The sequence below is a fragment of the Bubalus bubalis genome, chromosome 21 (genome assembly GCF_019923935.1).
Source record: "Bubalus bubalis isolate 160015118507 breed Murrah chromosome 21, NDDB_SH_1, whole genome shotgun sequence".
Classification (NCBI taxonomy): domain Eukaryota; kingdom Metazoa; phylum Chordata; class Mammalia; order Artiodactyla; family Bovidae; genus Bubalus; species Bubalus bubalis.
The window spans coordinates 51,013,804-51,040,117 of record NC_059177.1 but is presented as its reverse complement, the minus strand read 5'-3'; the positions used below and the strand labels follow the sequence as shown (position 1 = coordinate 51,040,117).

The following is a 26,314-nucleotide window of genomic DNA, read 5'->3' as shown; positions in this document are numbered from 1 at the left end:
TGAAGGCTTGATACTGAAGGATGCAAGGCGGGTCATCTATAATACAGGTTAGGACCTTAGCAGACCATGCCTAAGATATTCTGGGAAAGTTCTGTTTCCCAGAATACGGCTGTCAGCCTTTCTGGTCATCTAAATCTACTGATTATTGGCATGGACCAATGAATAAACAGATGGTCAAACACCATCTGTTAGTGAAAAGTTAGTCCTAGGATAGTTAGAGATGGAAAACACTTTCGGCAGCGCTTTCAACGACACTCATTTTTCTAGACTGGTCTCTTCTGTAGTTATCCTTCCTCTCTCTGCTTGTCTGATGAAAACATAAAGAGAAAATGCAATAAGAGCTGACACAACTGCTAGGCCACAAGACCCAGTCTTTTCCATGTAATTTGTAATAAGCAGTCTGTTGACAAATCACTTCAGGGAAATGGAAAAACACATTGGTCAAGACCTTCCAAAGTGTCTTTCAGATAATCAGCCATGAAACATACCGTGAACCAACAGCCAAGGACAGAGACCCAGAAGTAAGGGGGATTAATACCATGCTATGCAAGGAGGACCATTTCTCTAACTCACCAGTCCCCAAAGGGAGCCTTCTGAAGTGGCAACAATGGTAGCAGCTCTCGGGGTGTTGTACATCAGAGCTAGTTCTCCAAAACTTCCATGGTTGTCATACTGACCAACAGAGCGGGTTTGATTATCTTTTGTTACTAAAATATCATAGGTTCCCCTGGAAATACAATAAGAAACAATTTCATTTATAATGGGCAGGTATATATGAATAGAAGGTACATATGATATACAATATTGTTATTGGGGGAATTCCAACAGATTTTTTGCTGGCATATAGAAACATAATAGATTTTTGCATCTGACTTAGTATTATGTGACCTTGCTAAACTCATTAGTTCTAATGAGTGAACTTGGCATTTTCTAGAGGATCATGTCATCTGCAAACAAAGACAGCTTTATTTTTCTTCCTTTCCAACCTGTATGCCCTTCCTCCCTCCCGTCAGTTCTTCTTTCCTCACTCCCTCTTTCTCTTTGCTTTATTGCATCGGCTAGGACCTGCAGTGTAATACTGCATGAAGAGGTGAAAGCAGACATGCTTCTCTGGTTCTCCATCTTAAAGGGAAAACATTCAGTCTGTCACCATTAAGTATGAGGTTAGCTATAGATTTTTTAAAATAAATGCATTTAATCGGGTTGGATAAAAGTCCCTTCTATTCCTATTTTGCTGAGTTTTTACCATGAAAAGGTGCTAAACTTTGTCAAATGCTTTTCCTGTAGGTATTGAAATGACTGGTTGGGTTTTCTTTTGTAGTCTGTTGAAAACTAGGATGTAGAATTGATGAAAATTTTTTAAAAATACAATTTTCTCTCTATTGATTGTTCATTAACAGTGGCTAAAGAAAAACATTCACAATGGATGGCATTTGGAGAAATAGGCACTCTCAATATACCACTGAAGCAAATGGAAATTTCCAAATTTCTCCAAGATAATTAACAACAGAACAAATTCCTTGAAGAGACCCTTTTAACAGTAATTTCATTTCTAGGTATTCTAAAGGAGATAATAGAAGATACTGGAAAATATTTAACTGCAAGGATGCTCACCAGGTAATATTTATAACAGCAAAAATCACAATTTAATCTCCTAACAATAAGATAGGTCAAATATATGTCTATATTCATATTATGCAGTCAATATAAATGATGACATAGAATAATATTGTATCCTATGGCAAACCACTTCAAACAGATTTTTAAAATGAAGTCAATGTATATGAAAGCAATATATATATAAATTTAATAAAGAGTTAACTACATTTTACATGTTTGATTGTTATCAGCTTTGAAGCCCTACCACTCCAATATTTCCTCCCCTTCTGTCTCACATCTGGGAAAGTTGATAAGAAAACCTAGATGCCCCCTCATTTGGTGTTGATGGGAAATCCAAATCACACAAGAGCCTGCCCGTATACAAGAGTACTCTACCTTCTACACCATGAAATACCAAGCCAGTCACCTCTCTGTGCTGTCTTAAGTCATTTTTGAACCTCTTGGGAACCTACCCTGTTCGCCTTTAAAACACTCATTATGAGAATGATCAATCTTTTCATATCCTCTTAGTCTGTGTGTATGGTATGATCAGTCTTGATATCTGAACCAAATCTGGGGTAATGGATCTGACCTAACTGTAAGGCAAAGGGAGGAAAAAAGAAAGAATATACTCTGGCGATAAAATTAGGGCAAAATTACTTTCTTCTCTGTTTCGCTTGTTTTTTTTTCCTTAAATTTCGTACAAAGAGCCTCCACTTGTCTGATAAAAATCACTAGGTATCACATGTTACACAAGAAGCAAAAAAGTGGTGATATAACTTAAAAATTTTTTCTGCCACTACTTATAGAATTCTATGAAGGAAGCCTAAGCATGACAGATAAAAGTAAAAGACTCTTTAAGACGATATCATTTGTATCATCTTTCCTCTTTAAATAAAACATTTCCTTCCTAACTCTAATTGGAACCATTTGTCACGGTATCAAGGGCCCAAAGGTTATCCAAGGAATACATTCTTAAACATTTTTCTGAACGAGCAAAAGGCTTTGATAAGGAAAGGGACTAGTTGAATCTAGTACAGCTACTTGGTACAGATAAAAAGACCATTAAAAATCAGGGAAACAATTGGAAAGAATTGAGTAAGGTCTGCACAGTAGATGAGAGTACTGTATAAAATGTTAATATCTGATTTTTATAATTGGTCTCTGCTTATGTAAGAAAATGTCCTATTTTAGGAAATATATACATGTATTTGGAGATAAAAGGGCTTATACCTGCAACTTACTTTCAAACACAAAGCTAATCTGGTAAAACATTAACCCGGGAACCTAGGTTTCTAAGAATTTTTTGTACTGTTTGTGTAACAATTCCATAAGTGTGAAATTAGTTGAAAGGAAAAAATGAAAAATAACTAATGGAAGACACTGGTGAAGAAACATCTTATTGATCCTAAACTCTGGTGAGTGTTCTTTTCAGGACTGAGAGGGAGTCAGAGGGAGTCCCCCAGATATACCAATAGTAATAGCTCAAGAGGTGAGAACACACCAGGGTGAGCAGGTTAAACCCTCACGTTTCATGTCTCCCAACAGACCTAAACCTGGAACAGAGCCAAAAGGGGCCAGCGGTATGGAGGTTGAGGAAATATACCAAAGTGTAAAATCAGGCTAGGATTGAATGATCCAGATGACAATAAAGTGTCATGGAAAGTACTTCTCTTGGACACTTGCAAATAACATGTTTATAAAGCGCATCTTGCACAGCTCACCTAATTGTAGATAGTGGCAACCCAAGTATGCGCTGTACTCAGGACTCAGGACAGCAGAAGATAGAGAAGGGCAGGCTGTGGACAGAGAGCAGCAAACTTTGAGGAGCTTGTTAACCTGGCCCTAAGTCCTGTCTGGGCTGAACAAGGCACAGGGTAAAGCACTTGCCCTGAACCGCGAATCTTACTAAGTACAGGTGTACAAATGCAAAACACCATCTCCTACCGTTCAATGACATAAAAGTTGTCTCCATCATCTCCTTGGTCAATGACATGCTCATCAACTTTTACCGTCCTTTCAAACATGGCATCAAGGACTTGGGATAGCTGTTCCTGCAGGGAACACACAAGGAGAAATGGCCTTTATGTTTATGAGGAAAAAAATTAACTGTGTTTATCTCAGGTGGTGACTACATGGGAGAAGTCCTCACATCAGACTATCCCCCACATCCAAGCAGAAATGCAAGGGTCTGAAACAAATGCCTTCCTGTGGCCATCCAGCTTTGCATGTCCACATACACAGCCCAGTTGCCAAGCTCTCTGGGGCAGTATTGTTTTTGAAAAAAGAAAACAAAAACCCACAACATTCTACAATTTGCGTGAAAACAGCATCTAAACCATGGTGCCTATTCACCCAGCCACACAAGACTGTCACCTGCCTTGATGACGCATGTATAGCCATGATGGCTCTACTGTATCATGTGTAATGTTGTGACGCCACCTTCCTACAGGTGTTGATCTTAACAGGATCGTCGAATCTAACAGGCTGAGATGTTTCAGAGGTTATCTCATGCAGCAGCACAGCTGCCCTTCCTAGTCAAGCACGTCACTTAATCTGAGTCTGTTTCTTTATTACAAAAAAGTGTTTAATAAATAGCTTCCAGCTCATCAACTTTCATGACTAAAGGATAAAAATCTATGGAAAATATTTATCATATAATAGGTACTTAATAAATAAGCTCTATTACCAGGACTTAATATTGCTATAGATATTTATATACAACACATACAGTTACTTACCAATATCACCTGCAATAACCAGAAGGTAACTGTACCAACAAATATTAAAATAATCAAAACAGTGCTATTCAATTCTAACAATACAGTGGTCTCAGTCTAGGGCCAGCATCCCTCTGTCAGTGACTGCTGAGCGTATGTGCATGCTAAGTCACTTCAGTTCAGTTCAGTTCAGTCGCTCAGTCGTGTCCGACTCTTTGCGACCCCATGAATCTCAGCACATCAGCCTTCCCTGTCCATCACCAACTCCCGGAGTTCACTCAGACTCACGTCCATCGAGTCAGTGATGCCATCCAGCCATCTCATCCTCTGTCATCCCCTTCTCCTTCTGCCCCCAATCCCTCCCAGCATCAGAGTCTTTTCCAATGAGTCAACTCTTCGCATGAGGTGGCCAAAGTACTGGAGTTTCAGTTTTAGCATCATTCCTTCCAAAGAAATCCCAGGGCTGATCTCCTTAAGTCGCTTCAGTACCGTCCAACTCTGTGTGACCCTATGAACTGCAGCCCACCCAGGCTCCTCTGTCCATGGGATTGCCCAGGCAAGACTACTAGAGTGGGTTGCTGTGCCCTTCTCCAGGGGATCTTGCCACCCAGGGATCAAATCTTCATCTCTTATGTCTCCTGCATTGGCCGGCAGGTTCTTTAACACTAGCACCACCTGGGAAGCCCCAGTGACTGTTAGGGAGCACTAAAGACCAGTTTCAACTCACAGAAAGACTTTCTCTTTGGAGGATTGTGGATTGAAGGCCTGGCAAGGAAATAACTTTATTGCTGCATAATTCCATATGATTTAGCATTCTGCTACTTAAACTAATGTATCACCAACAAGCAGCTCCTTAGTTCCCTAGTCCCATGGGTGGTGAATACTGTACAAGCTGACAGATACCATAAAAGAAGTCTTGCTATTCGTGTGTCCACATTCATGTGGAGTGTGAGCCCAGCATTGCCTGAAATCTCCTATTTAAATACAGGTAACAAATTCAAATTTTCACATACAACACAGGCCAAACACATACATCTACACCTGGTGTGTCTGGCCTGTGGGCTGTCCATTGGCAGCCTCATGTTCTGAGTAACAAATCTTCTAGCCTAGAAGATCTTCAAAAACATCAGTGTCGTGAGACATAGAATAAGGTACGGGGGGAGCATTCTGGGTTAGAGGGACTAAAGTCATGCCACAACAACCAAAAGCAACATGTGATTCAGGACTGGAAAACAAAACGAAAAAGCTATAGAAAACTTCCCTGGGAAAAGCTTAATATGGACTGTATTTAGGTAATATTATTACAACAGTGTTAAATTTCTTGGGCTTAATAATGATAGTGTGTTAATGGAGGAGAATATCCTTGTTCTTGGAAAATATAACTTAAGGCATTTAGTGGCTAAGAGCCATGATGTCCTCAATATATTCATAAATGTCTCAGGACCTAAAAAAGCAGTTTATACGTACCTATATATGTGCATACATATACACATAAGACACAGAGTAAATGTGGCAAAATGTTAACAACTGGTCAATCTAGGTAAAGAATATATGCAAGTTTTGATTTTTCCATAAATTTGAAAATTTAAACACAAAAGTTTGAGAAGCAAATTGTTTTTAAAGTGGAAACAAATACACTCACTGGAATGACTAAAATTTTAAAAGACAGATAATATCAAAAGTTGGTAAGGATATAGAAAAACTGGGAATATCATATATTGTTGGAAGGAATACAAAATGGTAAAACCACTTTGAAAAAGATCCAGCAGTTTTTTATAAAATAAAAAATACATCTACCCTATGACTCAGGAATTTTTGTCCTCGGGTGTTTTACTGAAGAGTACAAAATGTCCACAACATTATTATCAAGAGTTAAAAAACAAGAAATAGACCAGGTACCCAATGTCAGAAAAATGAATAAGCAAACTGGCATCTTCATATAATGGAATACTACTCAGAAATAAAAGGGAATGAACTAACATCATGAACAATGACACATTGAATGGATCCCTCGACTTGATTCTCTGAGAAGGACACAATATAATTTCTATAGTAGTCTGGCCAAGATGTATAACCACATTTCAATCGTGAAGAAAGAGCAAACAAATTCAAATTGAGGTATATTCTATAATGTAACTAACCAGCACTCCTCAAACTGTCAAGATCATGAAATACTAGAAAGGACTGAAAACTATCACAAACTGGAGGAGAGTATGGAAAAATAGCAACCAAGTGCAATAAGGGATTCTGGACTGGATCATTAACTATGGAAAAAAAAACATTAGGGAGAAAACTGATGAAAGCTGAACAATGTTTTTAGTTTAATTAATGATACTGTAATAATGTAAATTCTCCGGTTTTGATAACTGTACCGTGGTTATGTAAGATGCTAACACTGGGGGAAGTTAGATGAGGGCCATATGGGAACTCTTTACTATGTTTACATCTTACTTGTGAGGCTAAAACTAGTTCAAAACAAAAAGTGAAAAAAGAAAATGGAATGCTGAACAACATGAAAGAATCTCAAAAATACTGTGCTGAGCAAAAGGAGTTTCTCACAACGGAGAGAAATATTGTATGATTTATTATGTGAAATCTTATATGATTTCATATCATGTATGATTCCACTTACATGAAATTCTAGAAGGCAAAATGAATTTATGGTAGAATAAATCAAAATAGAAGTTGCCTCTGTGGGGAAGGGAATAAGAGTTGATCATGAAGGGGCATGAGGGAAGTTTCTGAAGTGGTAGTAATATTCTGTGTCTTTTTTCTGGCTGCATACATTGTGTGGCATGCAGAACTTTAGCTCCCTGCTAAGTGCCTGCATTGGGAGTGCAGTCTTAGTGTTAGTCTTAGCCACTGGACCGCCAGGGAAGTCCTAAGTTCTATAATTCTCTTTCTTTTAAAAAAATATTTATTTGTATGTATTTGGCTGTGCTGGGTCTTAACTGTGGCATGAGGGATCTAGTTCCCTGACCAGCGATTGAACCCGGGCCCTCTACACTGGGAGTGCAGAGTCTTAGCCACTGAACTACCAGGGAAGTCCCCGAAATTCTATATTCTTGACAGGGGCTTGGATTACTTAAGTGTATACATTTGTTGAACCTAAGTGAATGTACATTTAAAACTCATGCATGCGTTTCATTACATGAAAACTTTACACTAAAAAGCAACAAACAAATACTGAACTCCAGTTCATGATATGAACACCAAAATATTTAAGGGAACTATACTGAGACTATCCAAAAAAAATAAGATGGGTTAATGAAGGGCAGCAAACAGCTGACTGTAAACATTTTACTGGAACACAGCCATACACTTTCATTTATGCATTGCCTATGGCTGCCTTCCTGCTACAATAATGAAGTTGAGTAGTTGTGACAGAAATGTTTCATATTTGCTATGGGCTTCCCTGGTGGCTCAGATGGTAAAGAATTCGCTTGCAATGAGAGAGACCTGGGTTTGATCCCTAGGTTGGGAAGATACCCTGGAAGAGGGCATGGCAACCCACTCTGGTATTCTTGCCTGGAGAATCCCATGGACAGAGAAGCCTGGTGGGCTACAATCCATGGGGTCCCAAAGAGTAGGACACGACTGAGTGACTAAGCACTGCACACATTTGGTTCTTTAAGCAAAAGGTTGCTAACCCCTCTGTTGAGGGTAGATGGTATATAACACAACAAGCATAGCAAAATGTTAATGTCAGAATCAAGGCAGAGGATAAATACATGTTCTGTAAAACCCTTCTCACTTCATTGTATTTGAATATTTTCATGACAAAATGTCAGAAAAATATAATTAAATCTGAAACTTTTATTTTTCAATACCGAAATGATAAAATGATGTTCTTCATCACTGAGAAAAATCTGAATACTAGACTGACATAGCAACTTCCTTTAGAACATCTGCTAGTATAACATTTGCAGGGGTTTTATTCACAGTCGATAAAGAAGTCCCTTTTCTATTGATACAGATGGGTCTTCCAGGGAAAACAGCACACAGACTAATATTTCTTACAACAGCCTTTCTTTCAACTCACTGTCCTTGTTTTATTCAATCTCAGACTAATAAATTTCTGATTAAAGTTCCAGCTATTCCTATAACCACAAAGCTACCAAACAGTCTGGTTTACAGACTCCAGGAATACATCATGGACTCATGTCTGACCAATCCAATTCCCAGAGGGCTGTGGGAATATCTTCAGAAGATTTTATTTGCAGGAACTGGGTAGTAAGAAAATTCTATTTCCCATCCCTCCTGTCTCTGCACATTCTGGGATTCCCTAGCAGGCCCAGCACTTCCGTCATCCATGGGCCTTCAGCACATGGCCCTCAAAGTACTGAAGAAATAGGAAATTTGAAGCATCTCTGTGCTCAGGAGGCAGCCCTATTCTCCATCTTCACCGAGAGAGGGAAGATAGGCACACACAGATCCTGTGCAGAGCCCTATAGACACATACCATTCTGTGTGTCCCAGGCCTGAGGTCTTCACTGAGAATAATCACAAGAGATGCCTCACACCAAGGAGGTGAGAAGCAGTCACCCATTTCCACTGTGTAACTGCTACCAGTAAGGAGGACACCACACTGGCATCTTTAGAGAAATTACTCTGCAGCATAAATAAAGACCCTCCAAACTAAGCCAGAGTCATGCAAACCTGAGCATTTCCTTTTGACATGACCCAAATGCATGGTTCACAAATGGTACTGCCTTGGAGGAAGTACCAAAGCAGGTCAGAGAAATATTAAAAGTCATCTGTGTTTAACTACAGTGCTAAACACAATGCAAAAGAAGCAGCTAAGGTTTTATTGCCTCATATGGCTGTGGCTAAGATGCTAAAAACTGTTAAAATGATGAAAAGCTAAAAGACAAAAATATTTTAAAAGTCAGTGTTACCGGATCAAGATTTTTGAAAAGAAGAATATCTTTGCAAGCTTCCTGAAGTCTGCACCGCTGTTGATCAGTTTTAGGATGAATCACCTGCCAATCGAAAGAAAACAAGGGAAATTTTAATATTCTATTTTAAAATATTACTTAACTTACAAATTAGAATATTTCTTTCTCCTAAAAATGGGAAAAATTAAGAGCACATTTACCATAATTTTAATTTTATACAAATACCAAGCAGTACCCTGATCGTGGACAGGCAATGGGATGGGGGTATGGCTGGCAGCAAGTCAGCTATCTGCTGGGAGCCCCAGAATCCCCATCCATAAAGCAGGAGGTTACATGTTCATTCATTCAATAAACATTTTCATCAACTAGGTGCCAGGCACCATCCCAGCTCTGGGGACAGAGCAGTGAACAGAAGACACAAACACCTGCTCTTACCATCAATAAATACATAAAGGATGGTAGAGAGTGACAGGGCTAAGGAGAAAAATACGGTAGGGAAGGGTGATTAAAAGTGTGTGTGTACGTGCAGGCATGTGTCCAGATGAGGCCTGAGAAGGTGACATTTGTGTCAAGATCCTAAGGAACTGAGGACAACCTGAGGGAATGAGTCATGTGGACATCTCTGTGAAGATGACCTCAAGCAGAAGGAACAGCAAATGAAAACAATATGATGGGTGAACAGCATGTTTGAGAAAAACCAGGAGACAGGTGTGACTGACAAAGAGCGAGGGGAAAAGATCAGGAAGAGACCTGGTTTTGGGCTTAGGTGGAGGGCAATGTAAATCATAGAACTGGAACTTTTCTCTAGTGACATGGGGGCACTGAGGAAGGAAAGAGATCTGACAGATGATTTTAAAGGCTTAAGTTGGTTCCTAAGTGAAGAACAGCCTTGATGGATACAGGAGCGGAAGCCAGGAAGCGTCTGTGATTATCCTAGTGTTAAACTGGGGATTAAGACCAAGGTGGTAGCCATGGAAGTGTTGAGAAGTACTGGAATTTTGGATATGATCTGAAGACCAAGCCCATTGGATTTGCTGAAAAATTAAATGTGGGTATAAAAAATTAAGAGGAGCTGAAGGTGACTTTAAAAGTGTGGACCTGAGCAACAGGAAGGATGGAGCTGCCATTTAATGAGCTGGGGAAGACTGTGAGTGAAAAAGAATGTCTCAGTGGAAATCATCAGGAGCTCACTGTAAACTGTCTGTTGAACTCTAAATGGAGATGGCAAGTAAACAACCACTATATAAGCTGGAGTTCAAACATCAACAAACTTAGTATTACCAGTAATAATACTGGTGCCTACAAAATCAGAGTTGCCATAGAATTAAATGAGCTGATACAGGCAGTGTTTAAAATAGAACCTGGCATTCAGTAGGTGCTCAAAAATTATTACTACTACCACTAATACTATAGATAGTCAATACATGTTTTTTGAACTAAAAAAGAATTATTGCCCAGCATTGCTGTTATAATTGAAAAACCTATTAAGCACCATCCTAAGTATTGTCTTCACCCTAAAAAATCTACATCACTTAATTTAGACCAGAAATAACAAGATGTCAAAAGTGCTAAGTAATTTAAATTTATAATATTAAATAGTCAGTTGAAAAAGTTTTAACTTTTAAAAGTCTTTTCAAAATTTTATAACATCAAGAATGAAAAATTTAAAAACCTACATGTCTATTATATTCACACAATGGTAGCATTTTATTATTAGAATAGTTTAGAAATCTTTTCTAGTCTGCTCACTTTAAGACATATTTGAAAGATCATTAAAGCTTCTTTATAACATCAATCTTTTTAAAAAGATGGTTCAAGTTTGCTTTTATGAAAGTAACTTGTTAACTATATAAAAGTTGAAAAATCTGAGTTTTTGAAAAAGCAACCCCCAAATCAACTGTAGTCTTGCAACAACTACTGTCAAAATCTGGGATGTATCCTTCCAGGCATAAATCTTTGTACAAATAAGTAAACAAGTAAATAGGTATGAAGATGGATAGATATTTAAAAATTTTTTATATTATAAAATGCTGTATAAAATGTACCTCAAATTTACATCATTCCATGTCATTTAAACCCAGTCCTGTACCATCATTTCCAATGGCTTCAGATTTTCTTGATTTGAATGTGCCATAATTCAACCCCTGGAAACCCCTATTTTAGTTCATTTATGTTGCTTCCATCTCTCACTATTATAATACTGCAATAACCTCCTCAGAAAGCATCCTTAGGAAGGACGCAACCGGTAGGCATGTTTTTCCTGCAGGTAACTGCTGAGTCAGCTGGCTCGACTAAGTGTAAAGCTGACGGCCACAGCTAGGCACCCCTTCTTACCATATCCTCAACCAATCTTGCTTCCTATTCTTCTTAATAATTGTCAGTCTGTTAGATAAAAGATGGTATCTTGCTGAGATTTTAACCTGTATTCATTTTAAATATCAGCATGATTAGCCTTGGTATATAGAGGAAAAGGGGAGTGAGTGGGGACTGAAATTATTCTACCTAATACCTTTGCTGTAGTTCTTACCCTTGGATCAGTATCTTCCTCTTCCTCATCAGGGTTATAGGTCTCAGCACAGACTAAAGTTGGAGAGAAAAAAATAAAGAGAAAAATGAATAAAACAGATGTGTATTTTACTGGAAAATAGGAAGTAAACATAGTTTCCTTTTGTTCACTGTTTCTAAAGCTATAATTAACTTTGCAACCCCTTCCTTCAATTAACAAATATACTAAGTACCTAGTAATGCCAGGCATTCTGTTTGTGATGAAAAGTCAGCTATCCAGGGGTTGGTAGACCAAATAGGAGAGAAACCATAAAAAACATCACCTACTAAATTCTATGGTAGTGGCAAGGATAAGGAAGGAAGTGCTGTCTCTGCTGAGCTATGAAGCAGGAACAGAAAACCACCAAATACAGTACATGCAATATAGACATATGGATATGGAATTGGAGTACTCACCAAAAAAAGCAAAATATCTCAACCTCCTTATGTATTAGAATGACTTAAAAGAATGAATTTTAACAAAATGAATATAATACTATTTGTCAGGCTCTGTTATAAATACAATATTATATAATTTAAAGCCAACTCGGTTTTCTTTGTAGGTAATCTGTGTTTGCACCAATGGGCTGCAGGACTTGTCTTTATCATAATTCAAAGATTTAAAAAATGTTAACCAAAAAAAAAAAAAAGCTAACCAAACAACTGTTTACAATACCAGAATATCATAAATGATGTAAGTATGCATTTGAATAATTCAGCTATGAGAAAGATTGAGAAAGACCCCCTCTGGCTAATTAACAGCCAGCTCTATGGGAAAAAAGGCAAAAAAAGAAGGTGAAGAATATACTATTAATATGTAGCAGACAGACTGTCCTTCCATAAAGAAGGACTTCCATGAGAAAGAAGGAGAGCTAAAAATGATGGGGAGAGGGAATAAATAAGTATGAATATATATATACACACACACACATATGAGAGAGATATATACACACACACATACACAAAAGTGAAAGTGAAAGTCACTCAGTCGTGTCTGACTCTTTGCAACCCCATGGACTATACAGTCCATGGTATTCTCCAGGCCAGAACACTGGAGTGCATAGCCTTTCCCTTCTCCAGGGGATCCTTCCCAACTCAGGGATCAAACCCCGATCTCCCACACTGCACTCTTTACCAGCTTAGCCACCAGGAAAGCCCATATAAAAAATTTTAATGTATTTATTTTTCCAAAAGGAAACAAGAGAAGGATAAACCAAAAAGTAGAAAAATTGCTTCTTAGAAGGTAGGTAGAAACAAAAAAGGGACAAAATTTTACATAGTTTTGACATTTAAGCCCTGTTAAAAGGCAGAAAGTGAAGAGGAACTAAAAAGCCTCTTGATGAAAGTGAAAGTGGAGAGTGAAAAAGTTGGCTTAAAGCTCAACATTCAGAAAACGAAGATCATGGCATCTGGTCCCATCATTTCATGGGAAATACATGGGGAAACAGTGGAAACAGTGTCAGACTTTATTTTTTTTGGTTCCAAAATCACTGCGGATGGTGACTGCAGCCATGAAATTAAAAGACGCTTGCTCCTTGGAAGAAAAGTTATGACCAACCTAGATAGCATATTGAAAAGCAGAGACATTACTTTGCCAACAAAGGTCCGTCTAGTCAAGGCTATGGTTTTTCCTGTGGTCATGTATGGATGTGAGAGTTGGACTGTGAAGAAGGCTGAGCACCGAAGAATTGATGCTTTTGAACTGTGGTGTTGGAGAAGACTCTTGAGAGTCCCTTGGACTGCAAGGAGATCCAACCAGTCCATTCTGAAGGAGATCAGCCCTGGGATTTCTTTGGAAGGAATGATGCTAAAGCTGAAACTCCAGTACTTTGGCCACCTCATGCGAAGAGTTGACTCATTGGAAAAGACTCTGATGCTGGGAGGGATTGGGGGCAGGAGGAGAAGGGGATGACAGAGGATGAGGTGGATGGATGGCATCACTGACTCGATGGACGTGAGTCTTAGTGAACTTCGGGAGTTGGTGATGGACAGGGAGGCCTGGCGTGCTGCGATTCATGGGGTCGCAAAGAGTTGGACACAACTGAGCGACTGAACTGAACTGAACTGAAAATGTTTTATATAGTCTTAACAATAAATTTGATAAGGATGGAGGAACCCAAAATTTGAATACAAAGAGAAACAAATGAATCTAACCACATATCAAGTTGATAACATAACAGAGAAAAGGAAAGGGGGTGATTTTAAGTAGCTTCTGAAAATAATAATCTGACCAGTGGGATGTATCCAATGACAAAAAAGAATTGATGTTGTCAGTGGTTCAATAATTCCAAAACTCCTCTGTGTACTACAGTTTTGAGTAAACAAATATATACTTAGTTTTTCACTGGAGAAAAGGGGAATATTAATACAAATACAGAACACAAGATGAGTTCGAATTGGAGATGTCAATACAAGTCATGCTTTTAAAATCTTACCCTTAGGGATGACAATAGTAGACACAATGAATTATGTAATGCATAAAAAAGTTAGTGTACTCATAGACTATTTTGTCAGGAATGTCTAGATGTGATCACTGGTGTTACCCAGAAAGTAACAAACCTGTTCCTTCCTCACAACAGCTTTAGTATACGTCATTATAGCTAAGGAAAAGTTTTTCTTCTAAAAAATCCTCAATTATTTGCAATAACTGTGTGACCTGGCTTGGTTTACTTCATATCTCCACCTTCTCTTCTGCACACTGGAGCTAACAGCAGTGATTCCCCTCTGAGGACTGTTGCAAGGATTCAAGTAAACAAGTGCCTGGCACACAGTAAGGAGGCAGTAAATGTCAACTCGTTGAACTATTGCTATGATCACATTTCATTTGTTCTGGTTTTCTGGAACTTTAATTACCATTATCTTGGTTCTACTCTCTACGTGAGCTCTTTCAACAACTGTGCTCTCTTCAAGGCTGGCTTGTATTACAGATTTTGCCCTTAAAATTTTTACTTCTCTTGCCCTCTCATGCAACTATGCCAAAGCCTTTGACTGTGTGGATCACAACAAACTGGAAAATTCTTTTTTTTTTTTTTTTTTACACCTGTGCAATGGCTCACATTTTTTTTTTTTTTGCTGTATCAACTTAAATATTAATCATTTGTTTATACATTTAAATTATTTTAAAAAGGTGAACATTTATAGCTCACAAATCAACGGAGTGACATTTCCACCCAGATACATTTTTCCATCTTAGTTCCCAGTTTTAACAACGGACATTCAGAACCAGAGGGACAGCACATCAAAGGTAAGTGGCAGCACCTTCTGTGAGCAGCGCCAGGGTGTCTGAGAGATACACTGAAGGTTTACATTCTTCATTAAATAAAAACAATTTATGCAGGAATATTCTTAGACCTATTTGCTTTGTTTTTACATTCTCTATGAGCTTGAAGTTCGGTGGTGGCATTCTGAGCATTAGACCTCTTACAAACGACATCTCTAAAAAAGTCTTAATTAAAGGTCATTATCACTGTCATATGATATTTTCTTGTATAACAGACACTCAGTCTTTCAGAAAGCAAAATAAGCAATTTTATTTGATTTTTCACCCCACCACTGATTTGCTTAATCCAGATCTTGTTAATCACTGTAGAAACCCTATAAGTCATTAGGAAGATGAACTTTGTTATCTACTAGGGGATTTTACAACGAATGCTGCCAAGTCGCTTCAGTCGTGTCTGACTCTGTGCGACCCCATGGACTGCAGCCTACCAGGCTTCTCTGTCCATGGGATTCTCCAGGCAAGAACACTGGAGTGGGTTGCCATTTCCTTCTCCTGGAAAATTCTTAAAGAAATGGGAATACCAGACCACCTGATCTGCCTCCTGAGAATCTGTACACAGATCAAGAAGCAACAGTTAGAACCGGACATGGAACAACAGACTGGTTCCAAATTGGGAAAGGAGTATGTCAAGGCTATATATTGTCACCCTGGTTATTTAACTTATATGCACAGAGTACATCATGCAAAATGCTGGGGTGGATGAAGCAAAGCTGGAATCAAGACTGCTGGGAGAAATACCAATAACCTCAGATATACAGATGATACTACCCTTATGGCAAAAAGTGAAGAGGAACTAAAGAGCCTCTTGATAAAAGTGAAAGAAGAGAGTTAAAAAGCTGGCTTAAAACTCAACATTCAAAAACTGGGGCATCTGTACCCATCACTTTATGGCAAATAGGTGGATAAATGATGGAAACAGCAACAGACTTTATTTTCTTGGGCTCCAAAATCACTGCAGATGGTGACTGCAGCCATGAAATTAAAAGATGCTTGCTTCTTGGAGGAAGAGCTATGACCAACTTAGATAGCATATTAAGAAGCAGAGACATTACTTTGCTGACAAATGTCCGTCTAGTCAAAGCTATAGTTTTTCCAAAAGCTATGGTTTTTCCAGTAGTCATGTATGGATGTGAGAGTTGCACTGTGAAGAAAGCTGAGCGCCGAAGAATTGATGCTTTGGAACTGTGGTGCTGGAGAAGACTCTTGAGAGTCCCTCAGACTGCAAGATCAAAACAATCAATCCTAAAGGAAATCAACCCTGAATACTCATTGGAAGGACTGATGCTGAAGCTGAAGCTCCAATACTCTGGCCACCTGACGTGAAGAACTGACTCACTGGAAAAGACCGTGATGCTGGGAAACACTGAAGGCAGAAGAAGGGGACAACAGAGGACAAGATGGTTGGATAGTATCACCAACTCAATGGACGTAAGTCTGAGCAAACTCCAGGAAATGGTGAAGGACAGGGAAGCCTGGCGTGCTGCAGTCTATAGGGTCGCAAAGAGTCAGACATGACTGAGTAACTGAACAACAAATCAGCATTTTGTAGTGGACCCTTCTAATCTTCATTCTTCTTATATCCTTAATCCACCAAGTTCATTTACAAGCCTTATGTTGTTTGTTAGGGTTTACGTCTTATTTGTGAGCAGGCAAGGAATATGACTAGTTCTTGACCCTACACTCCATTCTTCTGTATGATGGCTAAAAATCTCTATGTATCTACAATAAAGGGATGAGATGATATGTACCACTCTCAATCCCTGATTTCTGAGAGACATTTACTCCCCGCAGTGCTGGTCTAGCTGCCCTCCAGCTTCCTCCTTCCCACTGATTTTCTGAACTAATGGAATACCTGAGAAATGGTGACTCCCACATGAACTGCAGATAGGATGCCCTTTCTTGACCAGCCTATAGGTGTGGGCCATGCCTTCTGTGCTGTACTGCCATCAATACTCTGCCTAACAGGAAACCAGGATCCTTAAATAGATGGAGAAAAACTCGGGAGAAGGGAGTAAGAGAACAGACATCATTCTAATCCCTAAAACAGCACCAGGTAATGTTCTGTAGAGCGCTGCCGAACCCCTGGTAGCACAGGCTTTTGGAGCTGAGCCAGGTAAGGGATGGAATATAATGACTCCCTATCTTTCGCCAAGCCATTCTTGTTTCCACAAGGAAACACGTTTATCTCAGGTCTGTCCTAAAGATTAAGGCAGACACCTTCCTGAGGTCTTAGATGTTACTGCTGTCACTTTTCACATTTTCATAGGTATTTGGGTAGGGGGCTGAGGAAGCTGTGTTGAAGGCAGCTCTCAGATAGTATGTTAAACTGCAAACCTTTTGGTTCTCTGTGATCTTGATTAACACTGTCATTGTCAGCCCAGTTTTCTAAACTAGAAATTTGGAACTCACCATTACTGCCTTCTTTCCACCTGTTACCCAATGAATACATCAAATTCTGCCTCAGAAATATTCTCATACTTGACCTTTATTCAGTCTACCCTGTTACTCCTTGGTCCAGGATTTCAAAATGTCTTCTTTGAAAAATGCATTTTAAAAACCCTCATTTTGGAGATAGGTGGGTACACGGGGATTATTATACTAACTTTTTCTACTTTTGCATATGTATGGAAATTTTTCATTTAAAAAGTTGAAAATAACAAGTCTTTTAATGATGAGACTGACAGGATTTTACTGATAATGACACTTAGTCTTGAGCTCGCTTATTTTCAGGCTTCTTCTGATTTTGGAGGAAAGTACTGTAGCACTTAGCTCATTTTTGTACTTTTAGACATAAATGTAACTGAGGCAACAAATGTTACATCTTGAAGTCTTAAGACACAGCACTATGATTTAAACAAAAGCAATTATTTTCATTAAAATTATTAATATGTTTCCTATTTGTGAAAAATGGAGAAGGAAGTAGCAACCCACTCCAGTATTCTTGCCTGGGAAATCCCATGGACAGAGAAGCTGGTGGGCTGCAGTCTATGGGGTCGCAGAGAGTTGGACATGACTGAGCCACACAGACATTAGTGGAAAAACAGTGTATCTTTTTTTTTTAACTGGTTTGGATGTTTTCACTTTTTTGAACATCAGACTCAGCTCCTTTTTCTTCTTCCTCTGTTTACCTCAACCTCTCTACTTCTTCCTGGTCCTGATCCCAAATTACTTTTCTCATTTTCTATATAAAAATCTATTTTTAGGTCTCTGTAATTGCTGTCCCTTATGGTTCTAAATATCAGGAAGCTTATCTCAGTGTAAAAGTTACTTGGGGAGTCCCAGGGTCAGTGTGATCCCCTCTGCAGCCTCAAGAACTACACTGAATGTCATGAGATACTCAAAACCTACTGAAGACAAAAGCTAAAAGAGCAGCACAGCCTCTCACTTGAGGGTATTAACTTTGCCACCACTGTCCAGCAGATGTCACTAGTTAGTAATAGGGAAGTGTACAAAGTAACAATAGATTATCCAGCATAACTTCCTCCTCTAGATTTTAACTGCTGCTTTACTCATCCAGAAATGTGAATCACTAAAATGTATTTGTGAGAGAAAACCCCTTCATTTCTACCAGGCCTGGTCACTGGCTTCAGGCCCTATGGTGTCCTGCTGGTTCCTGTGAAGAGGTGATACAGCCTGGTATATTAGAGAGTTAGGGTTGCCATAACAAAACACTACAGACTGGGTGCCTTTTTAAATAGCAGTAATAGCGGAGACATTACTTTGCCAACAAAGGTCTGTCTAGTCAAGGCTATGGTTTTTCCTGTGGTCATGTATGGATGTGAGAGTTGGACTGTGAAGAAGGCTGAGCACTGAAGAATTGATGCTTCTGAACTGTGGTGCTGGAGAAGACTCTTGAGAGTCCCTTGGACTGCAAGGAGATCCAACCAGTCCATTCTGAAGGAGATCAGCCCTGGGATTTCTTTGGAAGGAATGATGCTAAAGCTGAAACTCCAGTACTTTGGCCACCTCATGCGAAGAGTTGACTCATTGGAAAAGACTCTGATGCTGGGAGGGATTGGGGGCAGGAGGAGAAGGGTTTTTGGTTTTCCTTTAAGTTTTTAAATTAACAGAATCAAACTAACGTTTCAAACTCAAGGACAGTCAGTGCTAATCTAGGATGAATTCAAGAAATCTGCCTTTAAAGAATTTATGGACTGTCTTCAATTGATGTATTCATCACTTGATGTAGAGGGGCTGTTCTGCTAGAATGTAGGACTTGGAAGCTGCAGGTTTTCAATTCCAGTACTTTGCAGGAGAGAGGAGGCATCAAAGAGGGGAAGGCCTCATCTCGGAAGCTACACACACTACAGTCTGGGAGTGGATCCATTATTCCACATTCACTATTTCTCTACGTCCCCAGTCCTTGGTCTCTTCAACGGTATAAGGGTGTAACAATACTAGAACCTTGTTAAAGGGTTAATAATAGGAGGAGACATTTAAATACAAGGCCTGGCTCAAGAACTGCTAGCTCTCCTCTGCTGCTTTACCTTCCAGGTTATTATTCAGTCAGACATCCTGAGTCATTGAATTCTCTTCTGCAGTGTCTGACAAAGCACATGTATTCACACAAATAGTTTAGCTGAGATCCTTGGATCATATCAGGAGCCCATTCCCTAACTCTCTTTCCAATTTATTTTATTAAAAATTTTTTTTCCTTTGGCTGTACCTCATGGCACATGCCGGAGAAGGCAATGGCACCCCACTCCAGTACTCTTGCCTGGAAAATCCCATGGATGGAGGAGCCTGGTAGGCTGTAGTCCATGGGGTCGCTAAGAGTCGGACACGACTGAGCGACTTCACTTTGACTTTTCACTTTCCTGCATTGGAGAAGGATAATGGCAACCCACTCCAGTGTTCTTGCCTGGAGAATCCCAGGGACAGGGGAGCCTGGTGGGCTGCCATCTATGGGATCACACAGAGTCGGACACGACTGAAGTGACTTAGCAGTAGCAGTAGCAGTAGCATGGCACATGCAGATCTTCCCTGACCAGGGATTGAACCCATGCTCTCTGCAGTGGAAGCAGAGTCTTAACCACTGGCCCACCAGAGAAGTTCCTCCAATTTTATCTCCTCTCCTATGGCCAGAGCAGCTGGGTCCCGTTTATCCTCCTTCAAGTTTTAAGACATTCTTCTACCTAGAATGCATCCTTCTTGGTACTAGCCCAACAGTAACCATATTTTTCAACTTCCAGTGCAATTTCCTCCTTCCAAGAAGCACTTCTTGATTTTTTTTCTGCCTACAATAATTTCTCTTCCTGATTCATGATCCTTCCTGATCTGGCCATATTTACTGACACTGTTCCAAATGTTAACTATACACCAGTGAACAAAACAGATGAAATTCCCTGCTTGACTGGCGTTTATACCCTTGCATAGTGAACTAGATGGTAAATGGGATAAGTAAATTAAAAAAGGAAGGGCACTAAGGAGAAAATAAAGTAGGGAGATAGGCTGTGTTTGTGTGCTGGGGAGGGGCGAGGATTTTAGGCCATACTTAAGGCCTGAGAAGGTATCCTTCACATGAGGGTCTGAAGAATGTGAATGAGCAGTCCACAAAGGTAGCTTTGGTGAGATATGGGAACAAAAGTCTGACTAGAACGGGCTCAAGAGAGAACAGAAGAGAAACGGGAAGCATGTATGGACCACTCTTTCAAGAGGTTTTGCTATAAAGATAGGCAGAGAGAAAGAGTGGCAGCTGGAGAGGGAAGAGTGATTTGTAAACGTTTTATTTTAAGAAGGGAGTGCCAATGATATGCTGCTGAGAAAAACCAGCTGAAGGATGAAGATTATGCAGGATAAAGAAGAGGTAACTGCTGCAAGGATGAAGGGTTGAGATCTAGTGTACAGGTGGACAACTGGACTCACAGGCAGGTGGGGAAGGACAGATGTGGGAGTCTATGGAAATTCTCTTCCATTATTTCTGTTTCTTTAGTTAATTTGAGAAGATTATCTGCTAGGAATAGGAGCGGGAGGAGGTGTTGTAGGTTTGGGGAGAAAGAAGGTATGAAAGACTCATCTAGGAGAACAAGAGAGTGAAAGAAGTATAGAAACAATATACTTGTGGTCATCAAGAGCGTACCAGACGTTAATGATCATGAACTGAGGGCAAGATCAGTCAGCAGGGCTGTGTGTTTTCCCTCCACCAAATACAGATGCGGTGCAGACACAGAATATGTGGGGAAGGGGTTTAACCAGAGTGTGGCTTAGCCAAGCAAATATAAAAGGAAAAGAGAACTGAGGGAAGTGGTTATAATCACTGATCAAGAAATTTAAGGTTAGTAAAGAGGAATTGAGAAAGAATGAAAAGGAGACAGGATCAATGAGCTGTGAGAGCTGGGGGAGGACAGCAAAGGAGCTGTGAGAAGGCAGCGGGCAGTGCTGGGAGGCCTGGACCACTGACTGAGAATACGGAGAGCAGTGATGCTGGTCCTACCACAGTACAACCACAGCAGTGAGTGGTTGAAGTAGGTGGAAGACCACAACCCCGGAGGAGAAGAGGTCAAGGAATGGAAGGACCAGACGCTGAAAGGATTATTTATGTGGAAATGAGAAGGAACCTGGGAGTTATTAGAGGACGACAACAAGGAGGGGCTGTGGCTGGGAGAATATAATGTGAGGTTTGAGGCTGAGGGCTTTAGGGAGGAGAGAGAGAAAGGTCTAGAAGCAATGAGGAAAAACAGAGACACTCACATCTGCCATGAGTGTTACAAGGAAAGGGAAAGAGACGTGACCTTGAGGGCAAGCCACGCTTTAGCTAGATTACGAAGATGAAGACCAAACTCAGAGTGTGGGCTAAGAAATTTACGGGATTTAGCTGAAGACTGAGCAAGAGTTCTAGAGGGTACAAGAATGGGTACTTAGGGATGGGAAGGTTACTACTTAGGCTTTAAGCTATCTTTGGGCATTTTATCACCTTGACTGCTTCAAGTTATGTAAGCTCTGCTTTGCCCCAGTTTCCCCACCTGAATAATGGGGTAATCAGAGCATGTAACTCATAGTGTTAGTGTAAGCATTATATTCAACAACACAAGGCAGGCATTTAGCAAGACCTTAAAAATGTGTACTGAGTACGAAGCCGGCACTCAAAAAACCATTAGCTCTTGCTAACAAGCTATTTTCTCTGCTGCATAATCATTTTTGGTTCTGTTAAGAATTCTTTATTTTCATTTAACATTTGAGTGATATTAACAAGTTTTAACTTTGCAGTAAGACTGTAAGAGTTAAGGGTAAGGGATAATACCAAGCACTTGTCTGCGTTCTGCAGAGTTCAAGGACTGAACCACACTGACAAAGAGCCTACGCAGCAATTCATCTGTGACCCTCTGTGACCTCTGGAGGAGGTGTCACTGCACTCTCCACTTCCTAGGCCTGTCCCACAGATGTCAACAGCTATTATTACTAAACTTTGGGTAAAACGAGGTGCAGGGAAGAACAGAAATGGGAGATGGCAGCTCATAAGTCTCATACTAGCCTTAATTCCTACTCTATTTCCTCTCCATAAATGACTTTTTTTTCTTTTTTAGCTGCACCTCGAGGCATAAAGGATCTTAGTCCCTTTTCACCCCCAACCAGGGATCAAACCCGTGCCCCCTGAAGTGAAAGCTCAGTCCTAACCACTGGACCACAAGGGAATTCCTATTTCCGTAAATGACTTTTTATAGTAAACAACACATTCTTCCATCTCCTTTCAACAGACTTTGGTGTACAGTCTTAGCAAAAACTTTCTGAAAACATAAATGAGCAGATTCTCTCAAAGAAAAGGATTAAGAAGTAGAAAAGGGATTTGGAGCTTTACTAGATATTAGGTCACATGACAATTTAAAACCAAGAAACTTTCCAGAACAAGGGGATATGAAAGAATGATGGGACACATATAGCTCGCATAGCAATTTTGAAACACATTAACATCCCAGCTATACGACCAAATAAACTAGATATATTCAGAAGCTTAGCATTTTAATTATAAGAAAAACTTTCAGAAAACATATTTATCAGCTCTGTGAAAAAATGGGGCCCTTCTCAGCTTAAGAACAATCATGAAATAAAGAGAGATGTATATCAGATCAGATCAGATCAGATAAGTCGCTCAGTCGTGTCCGACTCTTTGCGACCCCAGATGTATATAGTCAATACATATTTACTGAGTACTTGCTGTGTGCCAGGAAGTATTCAAGGTACCAGTCACAGATCAAAATTTTTGAGTCAATAAAAAAGAGCAAAATTAAATTATCTAGACCACACCAGTTAAATGGGAAATGTATTATTAAACTAGTTGCATATAAAAAAATAAAAATAGACTTCCTGTATTTGGAAAATATTCATTTTTTGTTAATAATCAAAGGAATGCCAGATAAAACAATCCGAGGCACTATTTTACTTCTAAATTAAAGGAGTACATTTGTAAGTCAAGAATATAAAAATATATTTAAAAAATAAATGAAAGGAGTCAGCACCGCCTATATTAGTGAGATGGAGGTGAAGAACAGGTCTTGGCAGGGCATCTTTCTCCCTGTAGCCTATTTTCTACTGTCTCTTGAAAGTAGTACAAAGAAGCAGCCAAGGCAATGCTCAGTCTCTGACCAGAGACTGCTACTCCCAGAGCTACAACTGAGGAAGTAATTTAAGGGGCTCAACAACATGAGCAAGAAGTTTAGGCTGACTTCCCTGGTGGTTCAGTGGTTAAGAGTTTGCCCGCCAATGCAGGAGACATGGATTCAACCCCTGCTCTGGGAAGCTTGCACGTGCCAAGCCTATGCTCCACAACCATCGAGCCCAGGCTCCAGAGCCTGCAAACTGCCACTACTGAAGGCCTGGCACCCTAGAGCCCCTGCCTCACAAGAGAAGCCACCACAGTGAGACGCCCACGCACCACAACACAGAGCAGCCCCCTCGCCTCAACTAGAGAAAGCCCACGTGCAGCAACGAAGACCCACCACAGCCAAAAAATAAAAATAAATAAACCTTAAAAAAAAAATTAACGGCAAGCATAATCTAGAATGCCAAAAATAGTAATGTGAAAAGTTGTTTTTAGAAGCCATAATTATGAACATGGAAAAATATCAATGACATAAATGAGACAAACTTACTTTAGTAATCTAAAAATAAGCACATATATATTTAAAATAAAATGAAACAGAACAAAGGCATCACAGGTAATTCTGATAATGTTCTATAATGCTATCAACTTACCTTATTAAAAAGATGAACTGATTTTTATTTAAGATAATCCCATCTTAAAATAGCATTTTAGTAGTATGTTATGAAAAAGAATACATACCTGACACTCGCCGATCAAATCTGCCAGGAATTGGAACTGCAGAACAAAAAAAATAATGTTTAGTCATCATTATGTCACACGACCCATCTTTATTTCCCCTTTTTGTAAAGATCTTTCATAGGAGAACCAGGAAACTCAATACCAAGTGGTGGATCAATTCATATTCTTTCATCATCAACCACAGACAGTGGTTCAACATGATCACATAAAGACAACCTAAAGAATATATATATGTCTTTGAAAACAAACTCTTTATAACTTTAACATGAGTGGCAATTTTATTTCTACTCACATTCAAGTTCTATCTAATTTGTATCACACCAGATAAGTAAGAAGTCTACTAAATTTACTGGTAATGTCACGATATCAAACATTTAAATTTTCTTCTTTTAAAAATAATTACAAGACCTGCTAACTAATAGTATTTACATTTCCTTTTAAAATAATTTAATGAGTATTACACTAAAATAAAAAAATGAACCATTAAGTTATACTCTCCTTCAAAATGGATGGGTTTTCTCTACCCATGGTCAGTGTATTAATTAGAAAAATGTATCACATGTCTTTAAGTTAAAAAAATTTTTTTCTTTTTGCTAATTTTTCCTGCTTCTCACCTGCATCATTCCTTGTGTTTGATGGTTATCTGAATTCTTACTACTGAACTATATTATTTGAACAAGCTGGGTTTTTCTATAGTTGAAGATTAATCTAATTTTAACAAACATACAGAATATGCCTTATTAATCTCCAAAAAACAGAACTTTGAGGGTTACTGAAAAAGAAATTGAAGATGGCTCTGAGAGCCAAACTCTAATGCAAAGTTTCTGAAACAAATACAGACCCAGGAAGGAGGGAAATGCTCACCTTACTAGGATTAGAATTATCATTTTGCATAGCACAGGGTCAAAGGTATGTTACTGGAACAAATAGGCAAAAATCGAAAGAAAATCCCAGTGGTTCCTGAAAGTACCTACAATAATTTGTCACTACTTCCTCAATAAAAGAGTGGATTAAAAGTATAAGCAGAGTACCTAGCACATGCCATGCAGTGTAGTAGACAATTTAGAAAACATTAGTGAACAAAATGAAGATCCCTGATTTTATGAAGCTTGAGAGAGATGCGGGAGAGTTGACTTTGATCATTTGAAAATACACGTCTCATCACTCAGGTAAACAGATGAAAATACACCAGCATAAGCCCTCAATCCAGGCCTCATGGGGTTTCCATAATTAAAACCCCACCAAATATTAGTATACAATCTGAAATTATAAACCACATAGTGATACAATTTAGCATGGGTGCTATCAGGGGATACCTCAAAGGGCTAGACAGAAAAATTATAGACTTATCATAAAATAAGAACTGTATGTTTAAAACAAAGACATAAAGAAGGAATCCAAATTTTTAAATGTGAACTTAAAATCACTATTTCCATCTATCATGCAAAAAAAGACAAAATTATTTTTTAAAATTCCTAAAGCATTCCCACTAACTGAAAGAGTTCAAAAGTGTTAAAAAAAAAAAAAAAAAGTTGACTTGCAGTGTAAAATGTAATTAAAAACAAGAGACTTAAGGCATTTAGCTCGAATGGATCACTGTGTGGATGAAAAGGTAAACAAAAGGGGCACAGACATGCTGCCTGATAAATCTATGTGTTATTTCATTTTAAATTAGTACATGTCTTAAAAACTTTTATAGGGTCAGAGGAAACAGCTGCAGTTGGAAGAAGATAACGCCAAGGCACACAGAGGATGCAGTCAATAACCACAGCAGTCAGAGACCACCCATTCTAATTTCACCACTGCTTAGAGAGCTCAAACACAGCAGATCAGACTTTATGTGAATCCAAGTATTCAACCAGTGTAAATCTGAGAAAATCTTCCAGCAGAAAACAATGCCTAAAATGCTCTCCTTTCTATCATAAACAAACACTGACAGGGAGTAGGAAAACTTAAAATTTAGGTTATCTGATCTGAAAACATGTGCCTCAAAAAT

At 39.1% G+C, this 26,314-nt stretch overlaps 1 protein-coding gene across 2 annotated transcripts in view; it reads right to left on the bottom strand.

The window, feature by feature from the left end:
- PRKAR2A (protein kinase cAMP-dependent type II regulatory subunit alpha) overlaps positions 1-26,314 on the bottom strand; it is a 70,802-nt gene that overhangs the window by 20,065 nt on the left and 24,423 nt on the right. For both annotated transcript variants that reach the window (XM_006065144.4, XM_044933963.2), the window contains exons 2-6: positions 24,319-24,354; positions 11,745-11,797; positions 9,218-9,301; positions 3,547-3,653; positions 574-727 (exon numbers count right to left, since the gene is read on the bottom strand). In XM_006065144.4, coding sequence (XP_006065206.1) covers positions 574-727; positions 3,547-3,653; positions 9,218-9,301; positions 11,745-11,797; positions 24,319-24,354 — 434 coding nt within the window. The remainder of the gene's footprint in view (positions 1-573; positions 728-3,546; positions 3,654-9,217; positions 9,302-11,744; positions 11,798-24,318; positions 24,355-26,314) is intronic.